The 21743-nt window shown below is 45.7% G+C and overlaps 1 protein-coding gene across 2 annotated transcripts in view; it reads right to left on the minus strand.

Annotated features, from left to right (window-relative positions):
* Positions 1 to 8896, minus strand: part of USP5 (ubiquitin specific peptidase 5) — a 48174-nt gene extending 39278 nt beyond the window's left edge. Inside the window, exon 1 of one of the 2 annotated variants that reach the window (XM_088456060.1) lies at positions 8684 to 8896. In XM_088456060.1, coding sequence (XP_088312186.1) covers positions 8684 to 8791 — 108 coding nt within the window. In that variant the 5' untranslated portion in view covers positions 8792 to 8896. The remainder of the gene's footprint in view (positions 1 to 8683) is intronic. The other variant, XM_088456061.1, reaches the window with a different exon arrangement.
* Positions 8897 to 21743: the final 12847 nt, after the last annotated feature.

Consider the following 21743-nt stretch of genomic DNA (forward strand, 5'->3'; position numbering starts at 1 on the left):
GCGTCCTTGAAAGTGGTGAAGAATGGTATTAAGCAGTATTTTTTGTTGAAAATAAGTAGTCCCATCAAAGTTGGGGTGCTTGAAAATGGGTACTAGCATATTTTAATGTCTCTAAAGTAGAGTTTTTGAAAAGTGAAATTCCTCCGTCATACAAGCACCTGCAATCCCCAAAACACTTGGCCCCTTCTTAGAGCACCCCCAGAAGCTTAGCTAGTTTTTGAAGTTGTTCCCCAACTTTTGTCATTTTGGCCCCAAATGTCAAAGGTGTTTTTTGGAGTGATCCTGGAAATTTTTTCTTTTTTTGGGGGTGAATTGTCCATTGGGCGGTATACCAAGGGTTTTGAGTGTTTCCCCAACATCTGCACCCCCAAAATATAGATTTTACACTTTTTTTCACCTGCTAATCTGTGGAGAAAAAGTATAGCCTTATTTCAGTGCCTTGACTTTCCGCATAGGCGAAAACGGAATGGAATTGAATACAGAGTAAAAAAAAAAAAAAAAAAATGATCGCTTAAAAACCATGTGAAAACGGCTTTTCGCTTCAAATTGAATAGGGCCCTAAGGTGGAAACGAGAGACCACCTTGGGAAGGAAGCCAGGGCACGTTCGAAGAACAGCCCTGTCCAGATGAAAGATTAGAAATGGGGAGCGACAGGAGAGCGCCCCTAAATTCGATACCCTACAGGCAGATACTAGAGCCAGAAGAAATACAGCCTTCGCAGTGAGCCATTTGATATCTACTGAGTCCAGTGGTTCGAATTAAGGTTCCTGAAGTGCATGGCGAACCACTGACAAATCCCACGGAGCCACAGGAGGGACAAAGGGAGGTTGTACACGTAGAACACCTTGCAGGAAGGTGTGAACATCTGGTAGAGGAGCAATTCTGCGCTGGAACAAGATGGACAGAGCAGAGACGTGCACTTTCAGGGAGTCTAGGCGGAGTCCACGTTCCAATCCAGGTTGAAGACAGACAGGGATTCTAGAGACTCTGAAAACCTGAGGGTCATAGTTTCTAGTAGCACACCACAGGAAATATGTATGCCACACCCGGTGATAAATCCTGGCGGAGGCCGGTTTACACGCTCTGAGCATGGTCTGGACCACAGAGCTAGAAAACCCTTTAGACCTTAGGAGGGATGTCTCAAGAGCCAAGCCACTAAAGACAGACGGGCAAGGTCCGGATGGAGATAGGGACCCTGGAAACGACAGGTCTGGTCGTAGAGGAAGTTGGAGAGGAACGTCAATGGAGTGACTTTGAGGAACGGAGTAACAATGGCGCCTGGGCCAAGCCGGAGATACCAACAGGACTGTGCCCCCCTCTTGCTTGAGCTTCCGAAGATCCCGAGGCAGAAGGGAGACTGGAGGAAAGAGGTACGCCAAATAGAAGGTCCAAGTCACAGATAATGCATCCATGAAGGCTGCATCGGGGTCCCTCGTCCTGGCCCCATACAGTGGAAGCTTGTGGCTGTGTGGTGAGGCTATGAGGTCCACGTCCGGTAGACCCAAGACTTCTGGATTGAGAGAATATCCTGAGCCAGAGTGAGGGCTTTGTAAATGTCTCGGCATTCCAGGATGTTTATTAGTAAGATCGCCTCGGCTGGAGTCCAGCGTCCATGGAAGGAGTGCTGGCCTATCACTACGCCCCACCCTTGGAGGCTTGCGTCCGTGGTGAGGAGTGCCCAGTCAGACCCTTGTTTAGGTGGGATGTCTGTGGCCACAAGGATAGGGACAGGCGATAGGAGAGGCTCATCATCTGCGATCTGGGCAGATGGGGCAGCCCGTTCCACCTGAAGAGGATCAGGTGGTGTAGGGGCCTGGAGTGAAATTGAGTGAACTCCACCATGTTGAACAGCCTGGGGAGAACACCGATGTATAATATGGCACAGTGTAGTGTGCAGCACAGATATGCAGTATGTGATAGCCCTCACAAATATAGGTATATGTGAGGTTCAATTAACCCCCTGTACCTCAGTATTCCAGGGTTATAATGAAGAAAGGGAAAGGTATAAGCTGACAGTTGAGAAAAGAAACAGACAGCAGCACTAGCACAAGTCACATACAATGCAGAGAATACAATATTACTGCAGTGGGCACTAAATTCAACTACACAAATAGCGCTGTATAACCTGGCACCTGGGAGAGGTATACAGGGAGACCGGACTCAGCTTTCCCAGAGACCTGATGCAGAAAATGGCTGCTGTGAGTCTCTGAGGGGGTGGAAGATGAGGGAAGAGCAGCTCAGGGGCGGCAAGACCGCAGTGAAATAGCGCCCTGACCTGGGGGAGGGGGCGCAGGTAGAGTGTCTTCTCCCCCATACTGATATCAACCACCGGGTCCCTGGCCTTAGCTGTCCCCTGTGCCAGTATAGGTTATACCCTGGTGGTCTAGAGGAGTCCCGGACGAACCGGGGTCCACATCAGCACCTCCGGTCTGTCTCCTGAAACCAGTGGTAAGACTGCGCATAGACGCGGGTCCCCGCCTTACTTGTCCCCTTGAGTCCTGCCTGCAGTCTGGGGTCCAAGGAGCCCTGCTAGCTAGGTCCCCCCGGAGGCCGCCGAGAGTACATAGCCGAGGGCTGGAGTCGCAGCGCTGCGGAGGGGTGATGGAGCAGCAGTGCAGACGTTCAGAGGACTGTCTAGCGCAGCTTGCTCAGTATTAAAAATGAAAATAAATCCTAAAAATAAAGCTTGGGCTGCTTAACAGCAGCCCCACTGTTCTAACGGTGATCCAGCTCCACCAACAAAACAGAGTTGCCTTCAGGCTGTGGGCGGGGTATAGGGGGGGAAGGACCGGAGCATCCTGGGATAGAAAAAAGCTTTGCGGTTGGTGTCCGGTCCTCCAAGTACCACCTACACTCCATTGTCTCCCTGTGGAGCCCTATGGACCCTGAAGAAGAAAGCGGTATATTGAAAAAGTGCCAGTTTCTATATAGTGATGTATAGGTGTATGGTGGGGGCATGAGTGTGGATATAAAGTGATATATAGGGGATATTTCAGGAATATTTTGTTGTACGACAGTTTACATCATCCACAGAGATGCTGCAGCCTTAAAATAGAGAAAACCAGTTCTTCCCCTGTAGCATTACAGCTCCGTCCTTCCCCTCGCAGCATTACAGCTCCGCCCTTCCCCCAGCGGCATTACAGCTCCGCCCTTCCCCCGCAGCATTATAGAACCACCCTTCCCCTTCAGCATTACAGCTCCGTCCTTCCCCCCGCAGCATTACAGCTCTGCCCTCCTCCCCCCCCCGCAGCATTACAGCTCTGCCCTCCCCCCCCCCCCCCCCCGCAGCATTACAGCTCCGTCCTTCCCCCGCAGCCCTACCGTAAGAGCCGCGCATGAAGCCCTGGGGGTAACTATCTCCATATGCAATAGAATTACATTTCTGAGCACCTGACAGTGTCATACAATTCACAGTAACATTTGTGTTCTATTTCTATGTTCTGAGGAGAATTTCATAAATGCACCTTACAGTATCTGTACTGGCTTATGGAAGAAATACAGTCTCATGTATATACGTGCATGTGTGCGTATAGAAACAGAAATAGATTCTGCACACTAATACAGTCAGGTGCATAAATATTGGGACAATGACAAAATTTTCATATTTTGGCCTCTATTCACCACCACAATGGCTTTGAAATGAAACAAACAAGATGTGCTTTACCTGCAGACTTTCAGATTTAATTTGAGGGTAATTACATCCAAATCAGGTGAACGGTGTAGGAATTACAACGGTTTCTATATGTGCCTCCCACTTTTTAAGGGGCCAAAAGTAATGGGACTATCAACTCAAACGCTATTTCATGGACAGGTGTGGGCTATTCCCTCATTATTTCATTATCAATTAAGCAGGTAAAAGGTCTGGAGTTGATTCTAGTTGTGACATTTGCCTTTGGAATCAGTTGCTGTCGACTCTCAAAATGAGATCCAAAGAGCTGTCACTATCAGTGAAGCAAGCCATCATTAAGCTGAAAAATCAAAACAAACCCATCAGAGAGATAGCAAAAACATTAGGTGTGGCCAAATCAACTGTTTGGAACATTTTTAAAAAGAAAGAAAGCACTGGAGAGCTCAGCAACACCAAAAGACCCGGAAGACCACGGAAAACAACTGTGGTGGATGACAGAAGAATTATTTCCCTGGTGAAGAAAAACTCCTTCACAACAGTTGGCCAAATCAAGAATACTCTCCAGGAGGTAGGTGTATATGTGTCAAAGTCAACAATCAAGAGAAGACTTCAATCAAGAGTGAATATAGAGGGTTCACCACAAGATGTAAACCAAGATGTAAACCATTGGTGAGCCTCAAAAACAGGAAGACCAGATTAGAGTTTGCCAAACAACATCTAAAAAGCCATTACAGTTCTGGAACAACATCCTATGGACAGATGAGACAAAGATCAATTTGTACCAGTGATGGGAAGAGAAGAGTATGGAGAAGGAAAGGAACTGCTCATGATCCAAAACATACCACCTCATCAGTGAAGCATGGTGGTGGTAGTGTCATGGCGTGGGCATGTATGGCTGCCAATGGAACTGGTTCCCTTGTATTTATTGATGATGTGACTGCTGACAAAAGCAGCAGAATGAATTCTGAAGTGTTTCGGGCAATATTATATGCTCATATTCAGTCAAATGCTTCAGAACTCATTGGACGGCGCTTCACAGTGCAGATGGACAATGACCCGAAGCATACTGCAATAGCAACCAAAGAGGTTTTTAAGGCTAAAAAGTGGAATGTTATGCAATGGCCAAGTCAATCCCCTGACCTGAATCCGATTGAGCATGCATTTCACTTGATGAAGACAAAACTGAAGGGAAAATGCCCCAAGAACAAGCAGGAACTGAACACATTTGCAGTAGAGGCCTGGCAGAGCATCACCAGGGATGAAACCCAGCGTCTGGTGATGTCTATGCGTTCCAGACTTCAGGTTGTAATTGCCTGCAAAGGATTTGCAACAAAGTATTAAAAAGTGAAAGTTAGATTTAGGATTGTTTAGTTTGTCCCATTACTTTTGGCCCCTTAAAAAGTGGGAGGCACATATAGAAACCGTTGTAATTCCTACACCGTTCACCTGATTTGGATGTAATTACCCTCAAATTAAATCTGAAAGTCTGCAGGTAAAGCACATCTTGTTTGTTTCATTTCAAAGCCATTGTGGTGGTGAATAGAGACCAAAATATGAAAATTCTGTCAATGGCCCAATATTTATGCACCTGACTGTATATGGGAAAAGGGACATTGTCTATAGTTATATATGTGTTTGGAAGGCGTGGCAGTGTCTATATAACGATATAGGTGTATGAGAAAAGGGACATTGTCTATAGTTATATATAGGTGTTAGGAAGGAGTGGCAGTGAATATATAGTGATCATTCTAGGTCCGGCGTGGAGCAGGACGCCGGACCGTTAAAAGGGCGCTGGCAACGCTCGAAAAGGGGGTGTGGACATATGAAAAGGGGCGTGTCCTTAAGACGCACCACCTTTTCATGACTTTCGCGGGCATCCTCAGCACTTACGGACATGCTGAGCAGCCCCCAAGCTCTCCACTCACTGTGTAATGATGCCGTGCGCACGACATCTATACACTGACTGATGAACGCCCAGCCCGAACCCCAAGACCTAGAAACATGAAAATTAGGGAGTATATTCCTTCCATGACGTAGGTACCCACTAAGGAGAGATATTTCGATATTCGACTTCTAAGGGGGTGAAAAGGGCTAAGTTGTTTCCTTTCCCTGTGCAATGTCCTGACTGTCTCATCATGGCTGTAGCACAGATCATATTCAAACACCAACTGTCACCCCAAGTGCTGCCAAACATCACTGGCAGTTGGTGTGGCTCCCCTACTTGAATACTGGACTGTGCCGCAGCCCCACCTCTGGAGCCACCATCAGCCGTATGATCCTGATGTGGCTTATGAGGCAGACAGAACTCCAAAGGGGTAAAAATTAATTTTCACTGATTCCTCAATAGCTCCTAGGCCATAGATGAGGGAGGGTAATGTGTTAGGGTGTGAAGAAAGTAATGTGTTACTACAGAGGTGAGAGAGGGGAACGTGTTACTACAGAGGTGAGGGAGGGGAACGTGTTACTACAGGGGTGAGGGAGGGGAATGTGTTACTACAGGGGTGAGGGAGGGGAATGTGTTACTACAGGGGTGAGGGAGGGGAATGTGTTACTACAGGGGTGAGGGAGGGGAATGTGTTACTACAGGGGTGGGGAGGGGAATGTGTTACTACAGGGGTGGGGGAGGGAAATGTGTTACTACAGGGGTGGGGGAGGGGAATGTGTTACTACAGGGGTGGGGGAGGGGAATGTGTTACTACAGGGGTGGGGGAGGGGAATGTGTTACTACAGGGGTGGGGGAGGGGAATGTGTTACTACAGGGGTGGGGGAGGGGAATGTGTTACTATAGGGATCAGTGAGGGAATGTATTTCTACACAGGTGACGGACGGGAATGTCAATCTGTTACAACATGGCCGAGGAAGGAAATGTGTTACTACAGAGGTGAGCGAGGATTATGTGTTACTACAGAGGTGAGGGGTAGAATGAGTTACTACCGAGGTGAGGGAGTAGAATGTTAGTACACATGAGTGGGGACTAATCTATAGGGGCCATACCGGGGTATGGGATGTATATAGTGATGTATAGGTGTAGGGAAGGATGAGGATATCTGGCAGTGATGAGCAGTGTCAGTGTACATGTGGTGACAGTGATCTATAGGGACCATACCGGGGTATGGGAGGTATATAGTGATGTATAGATGTTAGGGAAGGATAAGGATATATGGCAGTGATGAGCAGTGTCAGTGTACATGTGGTGACAGTGATCTATAGGGGCCATACCGGGGTATGGGAGGTATATAGTGATGTATAGGTGTAGGGCAGGATGAGGATATATGACAGTGATGAGTGGTGTCAGTGTACATGCTGTGACAGTGATCTATAGGGGCCATACCGGAGTATGGGATGTATATAGTGATATATAGGTGTAGGGTAGGATGAGGATATATGTCAGTGATGAGCAGTGTCAGTATACATGTGGTGACAGTGATCTATAGGGGCCATACCGGGGTATGGGATGTATATAGTGATATATAGGTGTAGGGTAGGATGAGGATATATGACAGTGATGAGCAGTGTCAGTGTACATGTGGTGACAGTGATCTATAGGGGCCATACCGAGGTATGGGATGTATATAGTGATATATAGGTGTAGGGTAGGATGAGGATATATGACAGTGATGAGTGGTGTCAGTGTACATGCGGTGACAGTGATCTATAGGGGCCATAGCGGGGTATGGGATGTATATAGTGATATATAGGTGTAGGGTAGGATGAGGATATCTGGCAGTGATGAGCAGTGTCAGTGTACATGCTGTGACAGTGATCTATAGGGGCCATACCGGGGTATGGGATGTATATAGTGATATATAGGTGTAGGGTAGGATGAGGATATCTGGCAGTGATGAGCAGTGTCAGTGTACATGCGGTGTCAATGATCTATAGGAGCCATACCGGGGTATGGGATGTATATAGTGATATATAGGTGTAGGGTAGGATGAGGATATATGACAGTGATGAGTGGTGTCAGTGATCTATAGGGGCCATACCGGGGTATGGGATGTATATAGTGATATATAGGTGTAGGGTAGGATGAGGATATATGACAGTGATGAGTGGTGTCAGTGATCTATAGGGGCCATACCGGAGTATGGGATGTATATAGTGATATATAGGTGTAGGGTAGGATGAGGATATATGTCAGTGATGAGCAGTGTCAGTATACATGTGGTGACAGTGATCTATAGGGGCCATACCGGGGTATGGGATGTATATAGTGATATATAGGTGTAGGGTAGGATGAGGATATATGACAGTGATGAGCAGTGTCAGTGTACATGTGGTGACAGTGATCTATAGGGGCCATACCGAGGTATGGGATGTATATAGTGATATATAGGTGTAGGGTAGGATGAGGATATATGACAGTGATGAGTGGTGTCAGTGATCTATAGGGGCCATACCGGGGTATGGGATGTATATAGTGATATATAGGTGTAGGGTAGGATGAGGATATCTGGCAGTGATGAGCAGTGTCAGTGTACATGCGGTGTCAATGATCTATAGGAGCCATACCGGGGTATGGGATGTATATGGTGATATATAGGTGTAGGGAAGGATGAGGATCTCTGGCAGTGATGAGCAGTGTCAGTGTACATGTGGTGACAGTGATCTATAGGGGCCATACCGGGGTATGGGATGTATATGGTGATATATAGGTGTAGGGTAGGATGAGGATATCTGGCAGTGATGAGCAGTGTCAGTGTACATGTGGTGTCAGTGATCTATAGGGGCCATACCGGGGTATGGGATGTATATAGTGATATATAGGTGTAGGGTAGGATGAGGATATATGACAGTGATGAGCAGTGTCAGTGTACATGTGGTGACAGTGATCTATAGGGGCCATACCGGGGTATGGGATGTATATGGTGATATATAGGTGTAGGGAAGGATGAGGATCTCTGGCAGTGATGAGCAGTGTCAGTGTACATGTGGTGATAGTGATCTGTAGGGGCCATACCGGGGTATGGGAGGTATACAGTGATGTATAGGTGTAGGCAGGATGAGGATATATGTCAGTGTACATGTGGTGACAGTGATCTATAGGAGCCATACCGGGGTATGGAAGGAGAATGCACACTCATCCTTGTGCACTCGGTCACCAGCCCGGGGAACCCGGATACTCGGCAGCACGGATAATAGCGCATCTTTAACGTCCACCATGACTCCGGTTCCTGGAAGCTTGCAAGGCTCCGTTTCCGCTTCCGGTGACGTTCTGTCCTCCGTTCCCCAGTCTCGGTGGTGACGGGACTGACGGACAGGAAGGAGAGCGCATGCGCAGGCTGCAGTGACACGGCGTTCCACCCATGAGTCGCGCATGTGCAGACGATGCAATTCTGCGGCAAAGTGTCACGTGGTGCGTATCCCGGCCGCCATGATGGATGAGGGCAGGATACACAGTCTGTGTGCTGTGCCCCCTCCCTCCCAGCACACAGGGGAATGATGATGAGCCATTGTTACATGACTTTGCATGAAGATTCCCTGTGTCTGCTGTCACCCTAGTACTGGCAAACAGGGGCAGCTGTGACATTTATTGGCATGTATTAATGGCCGCTGCCCTTACAGTGATTTCTATCTTCCTGTCCATCGACCAGCCTACTCCCATTCAGAGGGATTACAGCATCCCTATGGACAACACCATTGCTGCCTCTAACCTCGTGTCCCTTACTCCCACCTCCTGCATTTTCTCCCTCAGAACCGTGCATGTTTCTGTGTGTTTAAAAAAGTAAACAGTTTTAAAAAAAAAGGGACAGCCGCCCCACCACAAGCACAACCTAGCCCGGGCTCTGTTGAGCCTGTCCTGGTTCTTACACTACAGGGGAAAAAATGCGTAGGTGACCCTTGTATTTTATGAACCAGCAACAGGCTCTGTTGAGCCGGTCCTGGTTGTGAAAATACAGGGGTCAAAATGAGTAGGGGTCCCCTGTATTTTCCATAACCAGCACGGACTCTTTCTAGAGGGGTGTAACGCCACAGCTGGGGAACCCTTTCACTGGGATCCCTGGGGAGATGGGGAGCCCCCAATAAAGGAGTTCCCACTCTCCAGGGCACCCCAGGCCTCGGCTGTTAGCCCAGGGATATCCCTGGCCGGTGGGTCCCGAGTTGATTGTGTAAATGTGTGTGTAAAAAATAAAAGTAATAATATTGTCTTTTACTGGAGAACTAGAGGTTCCAGCAAGCTTCCCCCGCATGCTGGTACTTGGAGAACCACAAGTACCAGCATAAGGGGCACCAAGGGCCCGTTGGTACCTCTAAAGTTTATCTGCAAAATAAATATTAAAATAACTATAAGACAATAATAAGACACGCACACCGTGACAGTAACATTTTGTTAAAACATACATGCACACTCACATTCACTCATACTCACCCTAGAATCCCTGTAGCCATTCATGTCCACTTGTCCAGTAGAATCCACGGCACCTGTAAAAGAAAACATACTCGCCTACCCCTTGTTATGTACTGTTTACCATGTTGACTACATGAGCTTTGATGTTGAGTGTGTTGTGTCAGAAACGTTTCCAGCAATTGTTTATGTTGAGACTATACAGTGAAAGGAGCCTCCGATGGGTCAGCGATATAGGCATGTTGTGCCATTAACATATGATCACATAAAACATTATAAATGTCCACAAAGGCTTTCTTCTGGCTAGCCTATTAAGCAATTACACCCCCTCTCAGAACCGCTTTCATGCTTCCCATAATAAAACATGGTCCTCCTAGTGATTTGTATTATCACCGGCAAATTAATACTACTTATGCTTCAGATAGGTTCTAAAATCGTCACTATGGTAGAGAAAGGGAAGGAACCCCAAGCGATATTTAAAGACCATAGGCATATCAACTACAAGAGATATAGGGGCGTGATGCTAAATCAGAATTGTATGTATAATAGCCGCTTTAATTCTGGGAAATAGGGCTGATGCAATTAAAGTGTAATCAAACAAGATAGGGTAACTTGTTCTTTAGAGAAAAAAAGTATATTCCCTTCTGGAACAATGACTGTTAGGCCAGGGATTATTTAAATTATGAATATGTTTCAATAAGTGAAAACCACTTAGAGATATCCTACCAGAGTGGGAGGAATCTGCCTTATCCAAGACTGAGAGGTAAATATAATAGCCTGCGCGATAAAGGCATCTGCAAGTCTGCCCAGTGCTTTAAAGTGGCAATCATTTAAGAGACAGCCTTTGTGATGTCATTCAGCATTGTGATGTCATTCAGCTTCTATAACATAAGTGACATTACAAAGGCTTTTTATGATCGGCCTGCTGAGGTGATCTCAACCCGCCTGTATTTCACCACTGATCTATCTATCATTTATCTGTTTATATCATTATTGTCATTAAACATTTAGATAAACCTCACATTAAACTGAGTGACATCACAAACACTGTCTATGAATCAGTATGCCTGAATTTCACCACTGATTGTTCGCTAGATAGATCGATCTATCGATCGATCTATTTATCTAACATAATTTTTCAAATACTATTGGCGGCATTTTTAAAAAACTGAGACCCTCACCGGCTATAGCGTGTAAAGTGTGATCCCTGATATTTGTTTGTGTTATTAGTTTAAGCAGATAGTGTTTGTCTATTATTGTGTCTTAGTTAAAGATCAGATCACGTTTTTTGACCAATTTATGCAGAAATTCAGAATTCCAAAGGGTTCACATACTTTTTCGTGCCAATTTATTTAACATAATTTTTATTTAATATCTAGGTTATACCTTACATTCAGTTAACATCTGACAGTTCTATAAGTAGAAAAAATAAAGACCACTCTGATGGTTGAAACGCGTTGGTGACAAGCTGTGGGGCTCCTGAGGTTGATCCTGAAAGGTATTGCTTATGATAAACCTGTTATTAAGCTATCCACACAAGACTCCATTTTGTAACAAGATGGATGATCTGAGCCTGTAAAGTTATTCATAAGCTTTGAATTGCAAAATATTACAAAAACTGATTTCTGCTGAGCTATGAGCCGAAGAACCTTGGAATGTATAAACATGCAGATAATGGTATGAATAAGACTGTGTATGCTTACCCCCCTAACATTCCCACATGTACAGATAGTAATATAATGAATGCTAACAAAGACTGCTGTGTTGAGATGTAATCATATGTTGCAACTGTATGAACGCTGTGCTTTATATTATTGTCTACACGCAAATATAGTCAGAGAGAATCTTGAAGCCAAGTCTAGTGGTTGTGATTCTGTCTCCTGAGATCTCAGTAATGCAAGGGTCTGACATACACTAATGAACTTGAGCTGGTGATTAATTACAGAAGATTGGTTCCGATCTATCATTTATAGGTCCTTTCACCGAGATTTCCTGCACTTATCCGTGCGTGGACACGTCGGGGGTGACCAGGACAGTGGATTCTGACTTTAATCCCGGGGTGAGTGGTATTCTACTCAAAGCTGGACCCCGCTGTTTTGTGAGCTCCCGTGTCTGCCTGGGGCAGTGGTGTCAAACTCGGGCCCTCCAGGTGCAGTAGAACTATACATCCCAGCATGCAGTGCCACAGTTTTGCTATTAGGGCATGCTAAAACTGTGGCAAGACATGCTGGGATATGTAGTCCCACAAAAGCTGAAGGGCCCGAGTTTGACACCACTGGCCTGGGGATTAAGGTACGGAAATCTGTGTCTCAGACTCTTGTTTTTGTTTTTTTTTGTTTCGGGTTTGTTTTATGAAATGACATGTCCAATGAATCTTTAAAAATGTATACAGATTATAATCCTTATAGATTTGAATATGAGCAAATGTGTTATTATGTTTAACAGTCTAATAATTAGTTTTCCTGATTGGCATAAGTATTGTCCTTTGATACATCTTGTGATCTTTATATTTCCAGAGTGAATAGACATAAAAGTACATTTTGTTTGTTGGTAGATTGCCATATTGATGGAGATTATCTCCAGACTATACTAGGAGAAGTTTGGGATTTGTTTGTAACAACTTTGCCAATCAATCTATATCCCAAAAGGTACGGTAATAGTGTGCCCAGGACTACTAAGGGGACCCACTTTAGTAACAGAAGGGATACAAAGGAATCTGTGTCTGGTTTCTTTCTCTAAATAGAAGTACCTCACAGTACAGAGTAGAGTTTTGGTAAACGTACCGCGTACTGAGTAGAGTTTTGGTAAACGTACCGCGTACTGAGTAGAGTTTTGGTAAACCTACTGGGTAGAGTTTTGGTAAAACCTACCGGGTACAGATATAGAGTTTTGGTAAACCTATAGGATAGGGGTTTGTAGAAACCACAGATATGGGAAATGCAGACAGCTAGCATCTGTCCACCTGTCAATCCCCCATGGATATTATACATACAGAGGCCCTAATTCAGAGCCGGACGCTCTGACAGAGCGCTCGCTCTGAATCAGGGCAGGTCTTTTTTTTATTTAGAACGGCCTCCTGGTCGCTCGCATAGCTGTGGGTGACCACCCACAGCTATAGCGAGTGGCCATGATGATGGTCGCGATGGTCTAGACCATCGCGACCATCGGGCTTGCGACGAGACCCTTGTGGTAGGGTCTCGTGGCCGCAAGCCCCAGAGAGATTTCGGCTCTAACAGAGCCGGAATCTCTCCACTGACATCACTTGTGATGTCAGTGGGGCCGGACCCAAACGGTAGGCATTCACATGGGAACGCCTCAGTTTGGGCAGCCACACCCCCGGCCCGCCCACCAAAGGGGGTGTGCTGTCACTCAACATTGACAGCACGCCCCCTTTGGAGCGAGACCCGTAGCGACGGATTGCCCGTGGCTATCCGGGTCTTGCGCATGCGCACGACGGAGCAGGCTCCGTCGTGCGCATGCGCTCTGGGCCACCATCGACCCGGTTGCGAGCGCTCAGCGCTTGTAACCGGGTCTGAATCAGGCCCAGTGATAGCCCTTTTAAAACTAAGCTTTTTAAAAGGGCTGGCATTCACAGAGATGGCACACTTGACCCGATTAAATGACAACAGATACGTAAGTCATATGGCCCCTGCATAAAGAGTAACAAACTTGAAAGCAAACTTTTAAATTGGATAAAAGTGTTAAAACAGGTCTTGTTAAACAAAGATTCACAAGAAAGGGAATAAGAAATGAATTGTATGTACCTTAAGAATTATTTTGAAGTAACATCTGTAAGGACAGTAGGTCTAAATTGTTCAGTAAAGAATATTGCTAAAAGTAGCTATGCCCTGATATAGACTGTACAGCATGTGATGATTTGGAATTGTGGTGCTGTAAATTGTAGAGGTTGTAAACTGAAGGTTTCATATACTGATCCCAGAAAAGATAGCAGATATTAGAAGAAGAAAAATACATAGAAATGTGAACGTCCTCAATGAAATTGTGAAGAGTGATAAATTGTTCATGATTTTAAATGTAAAGATAAGTGCATGTAAAAGTTGCAAAAGGCAGATTTCAGATATGTGTTAAAATATTTCAGCTTAATCCTACGTGTTTGGGGACGCCCATACAATGTAATACTGTAGGTAAGTTTTAAAATAAATTGATTTTTGAATCAGATGCTGAAGTTTTGGTTATTGTGTGTCTGAGATCTGACAATCTCCCTTTAAGACATTCTGAAGGGAGAGGGAGCGAGTGTTCCGAAGAAGTTGAAATTTCAGCAGTTTGTGCAGAAAATAATGAGCTTGCAATGCAAAGGACCTTCAAAATGAAAATGTCTGATGATTTGAACGTAAAAAATATATAAATGAAAGTGTATATTCAATTAAATTTAAATGTGATGTTAGTAAGATATTCAAATATTTGAAAGTATGACATAATTGTTCACAAAAGACTCGGTGAAAAATCTCTGTGTATGCTAAGTTTTGTCTTACTGATATATTTTCTCTGTAAAGAGAGCAGTAACATTCCACAGGCCAGCAAGCAAATCACAATTGTTTTTACTTTTAATATGAGCCTTTGTTTTGTTGCAAAAGTGTTTTTATTTTTTTGCTATTGACCTTTGTTCTAATGATACTACATAAAAATGTATGAGTGTTGTATGGTTATGGTATTACGGAGACAGTGTCCACCTTTACCTTAATCCTGTAGAAGAATTTATAAGTTTATTGCTACTTACATATATGTTACCCATAATGAGTAAATTAGATTGTAACATTTAAGTGTTTACAACAAGTGTTGAAATTTAACAATTATTGAGAAGGTAACATTAATAACATAAGGATTGTCCTCATCTCAGTAAACCTATGTGTATGTGTATTAGAATAGAACACGCATAGCCAAACAATCATAGGAAGATACTGTAGCCCTCAGAATCATCTACCTCTCAATGTGACCAGTCATAGAGTCCCGCAATTTATTGTATCTATCTGGGGCTGCTAAAGGTGTTATTCAGTTGAAATTAATCTCACCAGAACGTTTGACCTCTACTGTAGTCCCGGCCACTGGCCTGGATGGTCAAATACAGTATTTACAAAAGACAAAACCATTACAAGTTACTGTAAATGATGGTACAACATTAGAAACACAGTTTTTAGTCTCTGATGACTGCCCACTTAATCTGCCAGGGGCAGATCTATTGTCAGCATTAAATGCCACAATGGTGAAAGTCTATACTGAGATGAGATGTTTGCTAAACTCCCTGATATGTTATGGGCACAGGGTAAAATAGATATGAGGCTACTGCCCATTTAAATTAAACTTAAAGCTAACATGTTTGGCCAGTTAAACAGTACCCTTTAAGATCAGATCCAGTAACCAAATAGGTAGAAGGTTACGTAAAAGTAGGGGTATTTAAGGAACGCCGTTCCAGTTGAAACTTGCCTTTGTTCCTTATTAAACAGAACATCCCAAATGCAGATGGATCGCCCTCCTTTAAGATAATTCAAAATTTAAGAGAGATTAATAGAAGGTTACAGGTTTAATACACTAACGGTACCTAATCTGCACAAGTAAAACAAAATTATAAAGTATTGAAAGATAAATTGTAATCCAGTCGTACAAAAAGTTGATTTTTTTTAGGACACTGTATATCAGTGTAATTCAGAAAGCAGATGTCCAAACAGCTTAAAGCCTTTTTGAGTTTATTTACATTTTGTAGGGAATTAATACTTCATGTAACTAAATTGTAACTTTTGTATAATGCAAATAAGGGATTAATACAACAGAGGGCCCGATTCAGACCCGCTCGCGAGCGCTGGCAAGCGGGTCGATGGTGCCCAAGTGCGCATGCGCACGACGGAGGCTGCTCCATCGTGCACATGCGCGAGACCCGAATAACGACGGCCAAGCCGTCGTTATGGGTCTCGCACCAAAGGGGGCGTGCTGTCGATGGTGAGTGACAGCACGCCCCCTTTGGTGAGCGTGCCGGGGGCGTGGCTGCCCAGACGGAGGCGTTCCCATGGCCCTTACAGCTCCCCGGAGCATTCTCAGGATGCTCCTGGCAGTGCTGTAATCACCGGTGATTGTGGCCCCGCCCCATGTGACGGTACATGAAGGGGGCATGGCCAACACCAGGCCCGCAAATAATGTTATATATATCAAAATGGCCCTCGGCAGAAAAAAGGTTCCCCATCCCTGCCCTAAGCAAAAGCATTTCTATCCAATCCTTCCAGGATACATTTTATCTAGTAAACTGGGGCAGCGGTACCAGCGGGAAATAATTTTATAGTGTGTTTCCATCACCAGCATATTCGAGGAGCTACAGAATGTATTCTTGAAAATCTCATGCCAATCATCCTCTCCCACCAAACCCCTTAAATCTATCTCCCAATCACGTGTAAATTTAGGATTAGTGGAAAAAGTGTGGTCTACCAGAATTTTATAAATAGAGGATAGGGGGTGAGAGGTGTACGCCTGGGAAGTAAACATATTTGCAAACGGAGTCGCCCCACGACAGTAACCTATGGGGGAACCTAAGCTCTGAAAACAATGCTTAATCTGAAGATATCTCCATATCTCTTTATTGGGTAGATCCTATTTAGCTTGAATCGAAGGGAAGCTCAGAATACCTGAGGTCTCTAGCAATTGGTTCACCTTAGTGATCCCATGACATTGTCAAACCTGAAATGCATTCTTCTGAACTCCAGGTGGGAAAGTAGGATTCCCAAATAATGGAGTAAGAGGGGAAGGGGTGGGAGAAATAAGTTGTTGTAAACGCAAGCGATGCCAGCAGGAAACGGTAGCGCCTAGTAGGGGGTGGGAAATGGAAGGAAAGGCCGAGAGCCAGGGTAGCTCCGAATTGGGCGCAGATAGAGAAGCAGCTTCAATGTCGACCCATTGCTTCTTATCGGATAATTTGCCCCATTCCATAATTCTTGTAAGCAAAACTGCATGACAGTATGAAGGGAAATGAGGCAGTCGGAGGCCACCCCTAGACTGACTTCTATATAAGATTTCATGCTTAAAACGGGGTCTACGGCCTGCCCATACAAAGTGTCTGACTATGCGATAGAGTGCTGTGAACCAGGAGTGCGGGATCGCAATAGGGAGTGTTTGCAGAAGATACAGAACGCTAGGAAGTATATTAATTTTGATGACACTTATCTTCCATATCCACTAAATCCTCTTAGTGCTCCAGGCAAGAAGATTTGCTTGAAGGCTAGCCAACAAGGGGGGAAACTTGGAAGAGAAGATCTGGGAAAGATCTCTATGTAATAACACTCCAAGATACTTAATGTGTCGGATGCCATGAAAATTGGGATGTAGATTGTACGTCTCGGAGGCTGGTTTGATCCATTGTGAGGTTAAGAGCCACTGATTTGGAGAGGTTAACCTTAAAATTTGATAAGATTCCAAAACGCTTTAACTCAGTTAAAAGTTTGGGGATAGATGTCAAAGGATTAGTCACTATAACTAGGAGGTCATCGGCAAATAGAGCTAATTTGTGCTCCCTAACTCCAACATTTAACCCCGTAATCTGATCATGCTGCCATGTGGCAGGGCCTCCATACATAACACAAAAACCAGTGGAGACAAAGGACAGCCCTGACGAGTGCCATTAGCGATCAGGACAGGTTCCGACAGGTCCCCGTTGATCTTCACACGAGCTGAAGGGGTTGAATAGAAAGCCCAGATTTTCTGGAATGCTACCGGTCCCAGACCTAAATGTTCAAGTATACCCAATAAGAAGTCCCAATCTACCCTGTCAAAAGCCTTCTCCGCATCTATTGAGAGAAGAAGGCTGGGGTCTTCTGACGAGAGGCCTCATGAATTAAATCTAAAACCTTTGTGGTATTGTCCCTGGCCTCACAGGCCAGGGACAAGTCCCACTTGGTTCGAGTGAATTAGGGTAGGAAGAAGCAACTTGAAACGATTGGCCATTAGCTTAGTGAAAAGCTTCAAGTCGACATTTAACAGGGAGATGGGCCTATTATCCTTTATATATATGGTGCCACTGAGGGGTCCACAGTGCCTTACAAGGTACATAGCCAGAAACAGTATGAACAAAACAATAACAGAGTCACTTGCAGTACAGAACATTGTTTATAAACATTGCTGCATCAGCAGTCTCAATACCCAAGGGATAGGTACCGTCGTAGGAAGAGGGGAGGAGATGATGGTATAAGTGATGGACGGCAAAGCACATGATGGAAGAGGGCCCTGCTCGTGAGAGCTTATAGTCTGGACGCTCATTTAATCTAATTCTCACTTTGCTATTTTATTACATATGATTGTTTATGTAAACAATTTATTCTAGTACTGGAAGGTAACATTAGTTTATTTTAATTATACCTAATAAAAGTTGCATTTTGTTATTTGTTTATAATAGGGATGGCCATCGGCCATCGATGATTCAAATTAATTGATGGTTTATGGCCGATGTTGAAAAACCCATCGATGGCTAAGAGCCAATGGATTTTAGCCATCGATGAACGAGTGGGAGACGATGTTTGTTTGTTTTTTTCCGGACAGGATGAGCTTAGTTGTGCACCCCCCCGAGTGCTGCTAAGCCCCGGCCCTGTTTTCGGATTGGCCCTCGGCCAGCCATTCTCCCCCGCAGCGGTGGCCATCGAGGGTTGACAGCCATTATATTGTCCCAATGGCCAGGACTCTTGTGATGTGCATTACGTAATGGGGCGTTTGGCAATGTAAGGGAGTTATTTTCCTAGACTCCCATAAGAGTAGGCACGTCTCCCGCAATCTCCTTGGTTCCGCACACTCAGACAATTGGAACAACTTGATGATGCAATTTTATTATTATTATTATTCTTATTATTATTATTATCCTTTATTTATATGGCGCCACAAGGGTTCTGCAGCGCCTTACAAAGTACAGTTGAAAAGAACAAGAAAACACTGACATACAGTATAAGACATTGCAGGACAAGTACATGGTATATAAACATTACTGCAACAGTAGCAGGATGGCAAAAGTCACGGGTTAGCTGCTGTTGTAAGGAGTATAGAGTAGATATCAATATAAGTAAAGGAAGGAAAAGCACATGAGGGAAGAGGGCCCTGCTCGTTAGAGCTTACAGCCTAAAGGGGAGGGACAGACAGACAGGGGTGACGCAGATGGGGTAGACAGTGAGCATGGGACAGAGGGCTAGGATAAGAGATGGTTGGATTCCTACTATACATACTTGCCTACCCTCCTGATTTGGCCGGGAGCCTCCCAAAACCGGGTGCTGCTCTCTGCCCCCCCCCAGAAAAGCAGGCACGCCGACCCCTCCAGCCCCCCTGCGGTTACGAGAGAATCCTTCGCAGTGGGGGCGGTGACGCGGTTCTTGCCTAATTTCATCATTTTGGCCCGCCCCCTGCTTCACAATGCCAGCATTGTGTTGCGGGGGCGGGGCAACTATACAGTATGTGAAGAAGTAATTTGGAGTAAGAGATTGACGCCACTGACATTCTACTTTACATGAGAGTTTTGTAGACGTTTTGTTACTGGGGAAAGCCATGGTTGTCATTTCAGTTTACGTGAAGTTTGATGGGTAGCTGGAGCCACTTCATCAAGGGCTATTTAAAGAGTTTGGTTAAGGCGTGAAACAGCAGTCTCAGGAGAAGTGACAGTAGTTGTTGTGTGTGTGCACTGAATTGCATCATCACGGCCCCGCCCACACTTTACAATCCAGGGAATCATGGCTTTGTATAGAGGGGGACCGGGCCACGATGGCGCAATCGCAGTTTCACGCCCCCTCACCTCCTGCACCTCCAACCTGACTACCCCCTCGCGTAGAGGACAGCTGGAATTTTGGCACATATGCTCCCAACTGTTCCAATTAAGGTGGCACAGTCCTGCAGCTGGCTAGTTTGTCCTGACTTGTTGGGAAGTTGAGGGATGTGTGGTGAGAAGGGACATTGCCATGCTGAGGGGGTGCACACTGCAATTCAAAGATATTTTAGGGGAGGAGGTCTAACATTTTGAAAGTACTGGAACTCCCCCAACATGGGGGTCAATCCAATTATATGCGAAGGGTGCTAGTTGCCGTTGCAACGGCGTTAAAAATGCTGGCAATGGACCTGCACTTTGCACCCTTTGCGTCCCGCACCGAGCCTGAATTTGCTTAATTTTGCTCGGAGCCCTATGGGTCTGCGAGCACAGTAGATCGGGGCTGCCGTAAAGTGTGGCCATTGCCGCGATGACTCACACCCGCAAGATCATCGCGGCTAATTGGATTGACCCCATGGTATGATTATTCATCGCTGCAGACATTTTTTTACCTCCCTTATGGGGATACCTGGCTGGAGGGGAGTCCCAGGGGCAAATGCAAGGAGCGTGAAGACGCAATTAGCACGATTTTCTGCAGGACGTTTGGGAGAACTAACAGAAATTTGTTATTCTCCTGGACTTTCCGGTAAGGTATGCAAGTATGCCTACCCTCCAACATGACCCCTTCCGTAAGCTACACAATGCTCTGCTCCTGGACCTCCCACCTAATTTATGATTGCAGTCACCTGTGTTGAACAGGATGCGGTTAAAATCCCGACAACCGGGATGCCGTCTGCCGAAATCCCGGGACTGGAATCCCGGTCGCTGCGAGAACACCGGCGACGGAAACCCAACATGACTGGGGATGCTGATGTCGGATGCCTACCCTCCAATATGACCCCTCCCATCAGGTACAAAATGCTCTGCTCCTGGATTTCCCACCTAATGGGGTAGATGTATGATAGCGGCAATTAACGTGCCACTATACCGCTTCCTGCTTCGCCTCTTTACTGAGGTGAAGCAGGAAGCACTACCGATGAGATGTAAGAACATCTCATCGGCCGGAGAAGGGGAGCGTTAGCTCCCCCCTCTGGCGCTACCCAGTAGAGACCACAGCGGCTGACGCGCTGTGTGTCAATCCCGGCCGGCTCCACTGAGCATGCGCGGGATCTCGCAAGTATCGCGAGATCCCCGCGTGCAGACCTGGAGCCGGCAGCAGCCCCAGCAGGGACAGCGCTGTCCCTGCTGTGGGGATAGGGCAGCGCCAGGCTGTAGCTTTCGATAACGACAGCTACAGCCGGCCGAACGGTCATGCGGTATGACCGTTCGTACATGGCCCAAGCTATTGGCGCTGCTTTCTTGTAGATAGCGCCGATAATGACAGGGGCGCATAGCGCCCCTGTCATTTACCGCCCAGACCCCCGATCATACATCGGGGAGAAGCGGTATCAGCGCACATAACGTGCCCTGATACCGCTTCTGGGTTTCATACATCTCCCTCAATGTATGATTGCAGTCACCTGTGTTGAACTAGGTAATAGATGAGACAGTGATTCAGCACAGGTGTCTGCAATCATAAATTAAGAGGGAAGTCCAGGGGCAGAGCATTTTGTACCTAATGGATCGGGTCATGTTGGAGGGTCTGCAGATGGCATCCCGATCGTAAGGAGACCGGGGAAAGGTAAGTATCAGCCGGGTGGGGGGAGGGGGGGGCGGTTAGAGGGTTAGGTTTAGGCACTTACCGGGAGGGTTAGCATGAGGGTGCAGGAAAGGAGGGTTAGGGGGTAAATAGGACAGGGTAACATTACTCACCGTTCCCCTGTCGGTATTAGAACCTTCGGGATGCCGATGTCAGCGTACTGACAGCCGGCATCCCGTCCATCGGTATTTCATACCGATTCTGTGTTGAACTAGTTAATTGATGAGACAGGTGTTTTTAACACAAGTGGCTGCAATCATATTAAGAGGGAAGTCCAGGAGCAGATCATTTTGTATCT

This window comes from Taudactylus pleione, unplaced genomic scaffold (assembly GCF_031769625.1).
Source record: "Taudactylus pleione unplaced genomic scaffold, aTauple2 ptg000685l, whole genome shotgun sequence".
Classification (NCBI taxonomy): Eukaryota; Metazoa; Chordata; class Amphibia; order Anura; family Myobatrachidae; genus Taudactylus; species Taudactylus pleione.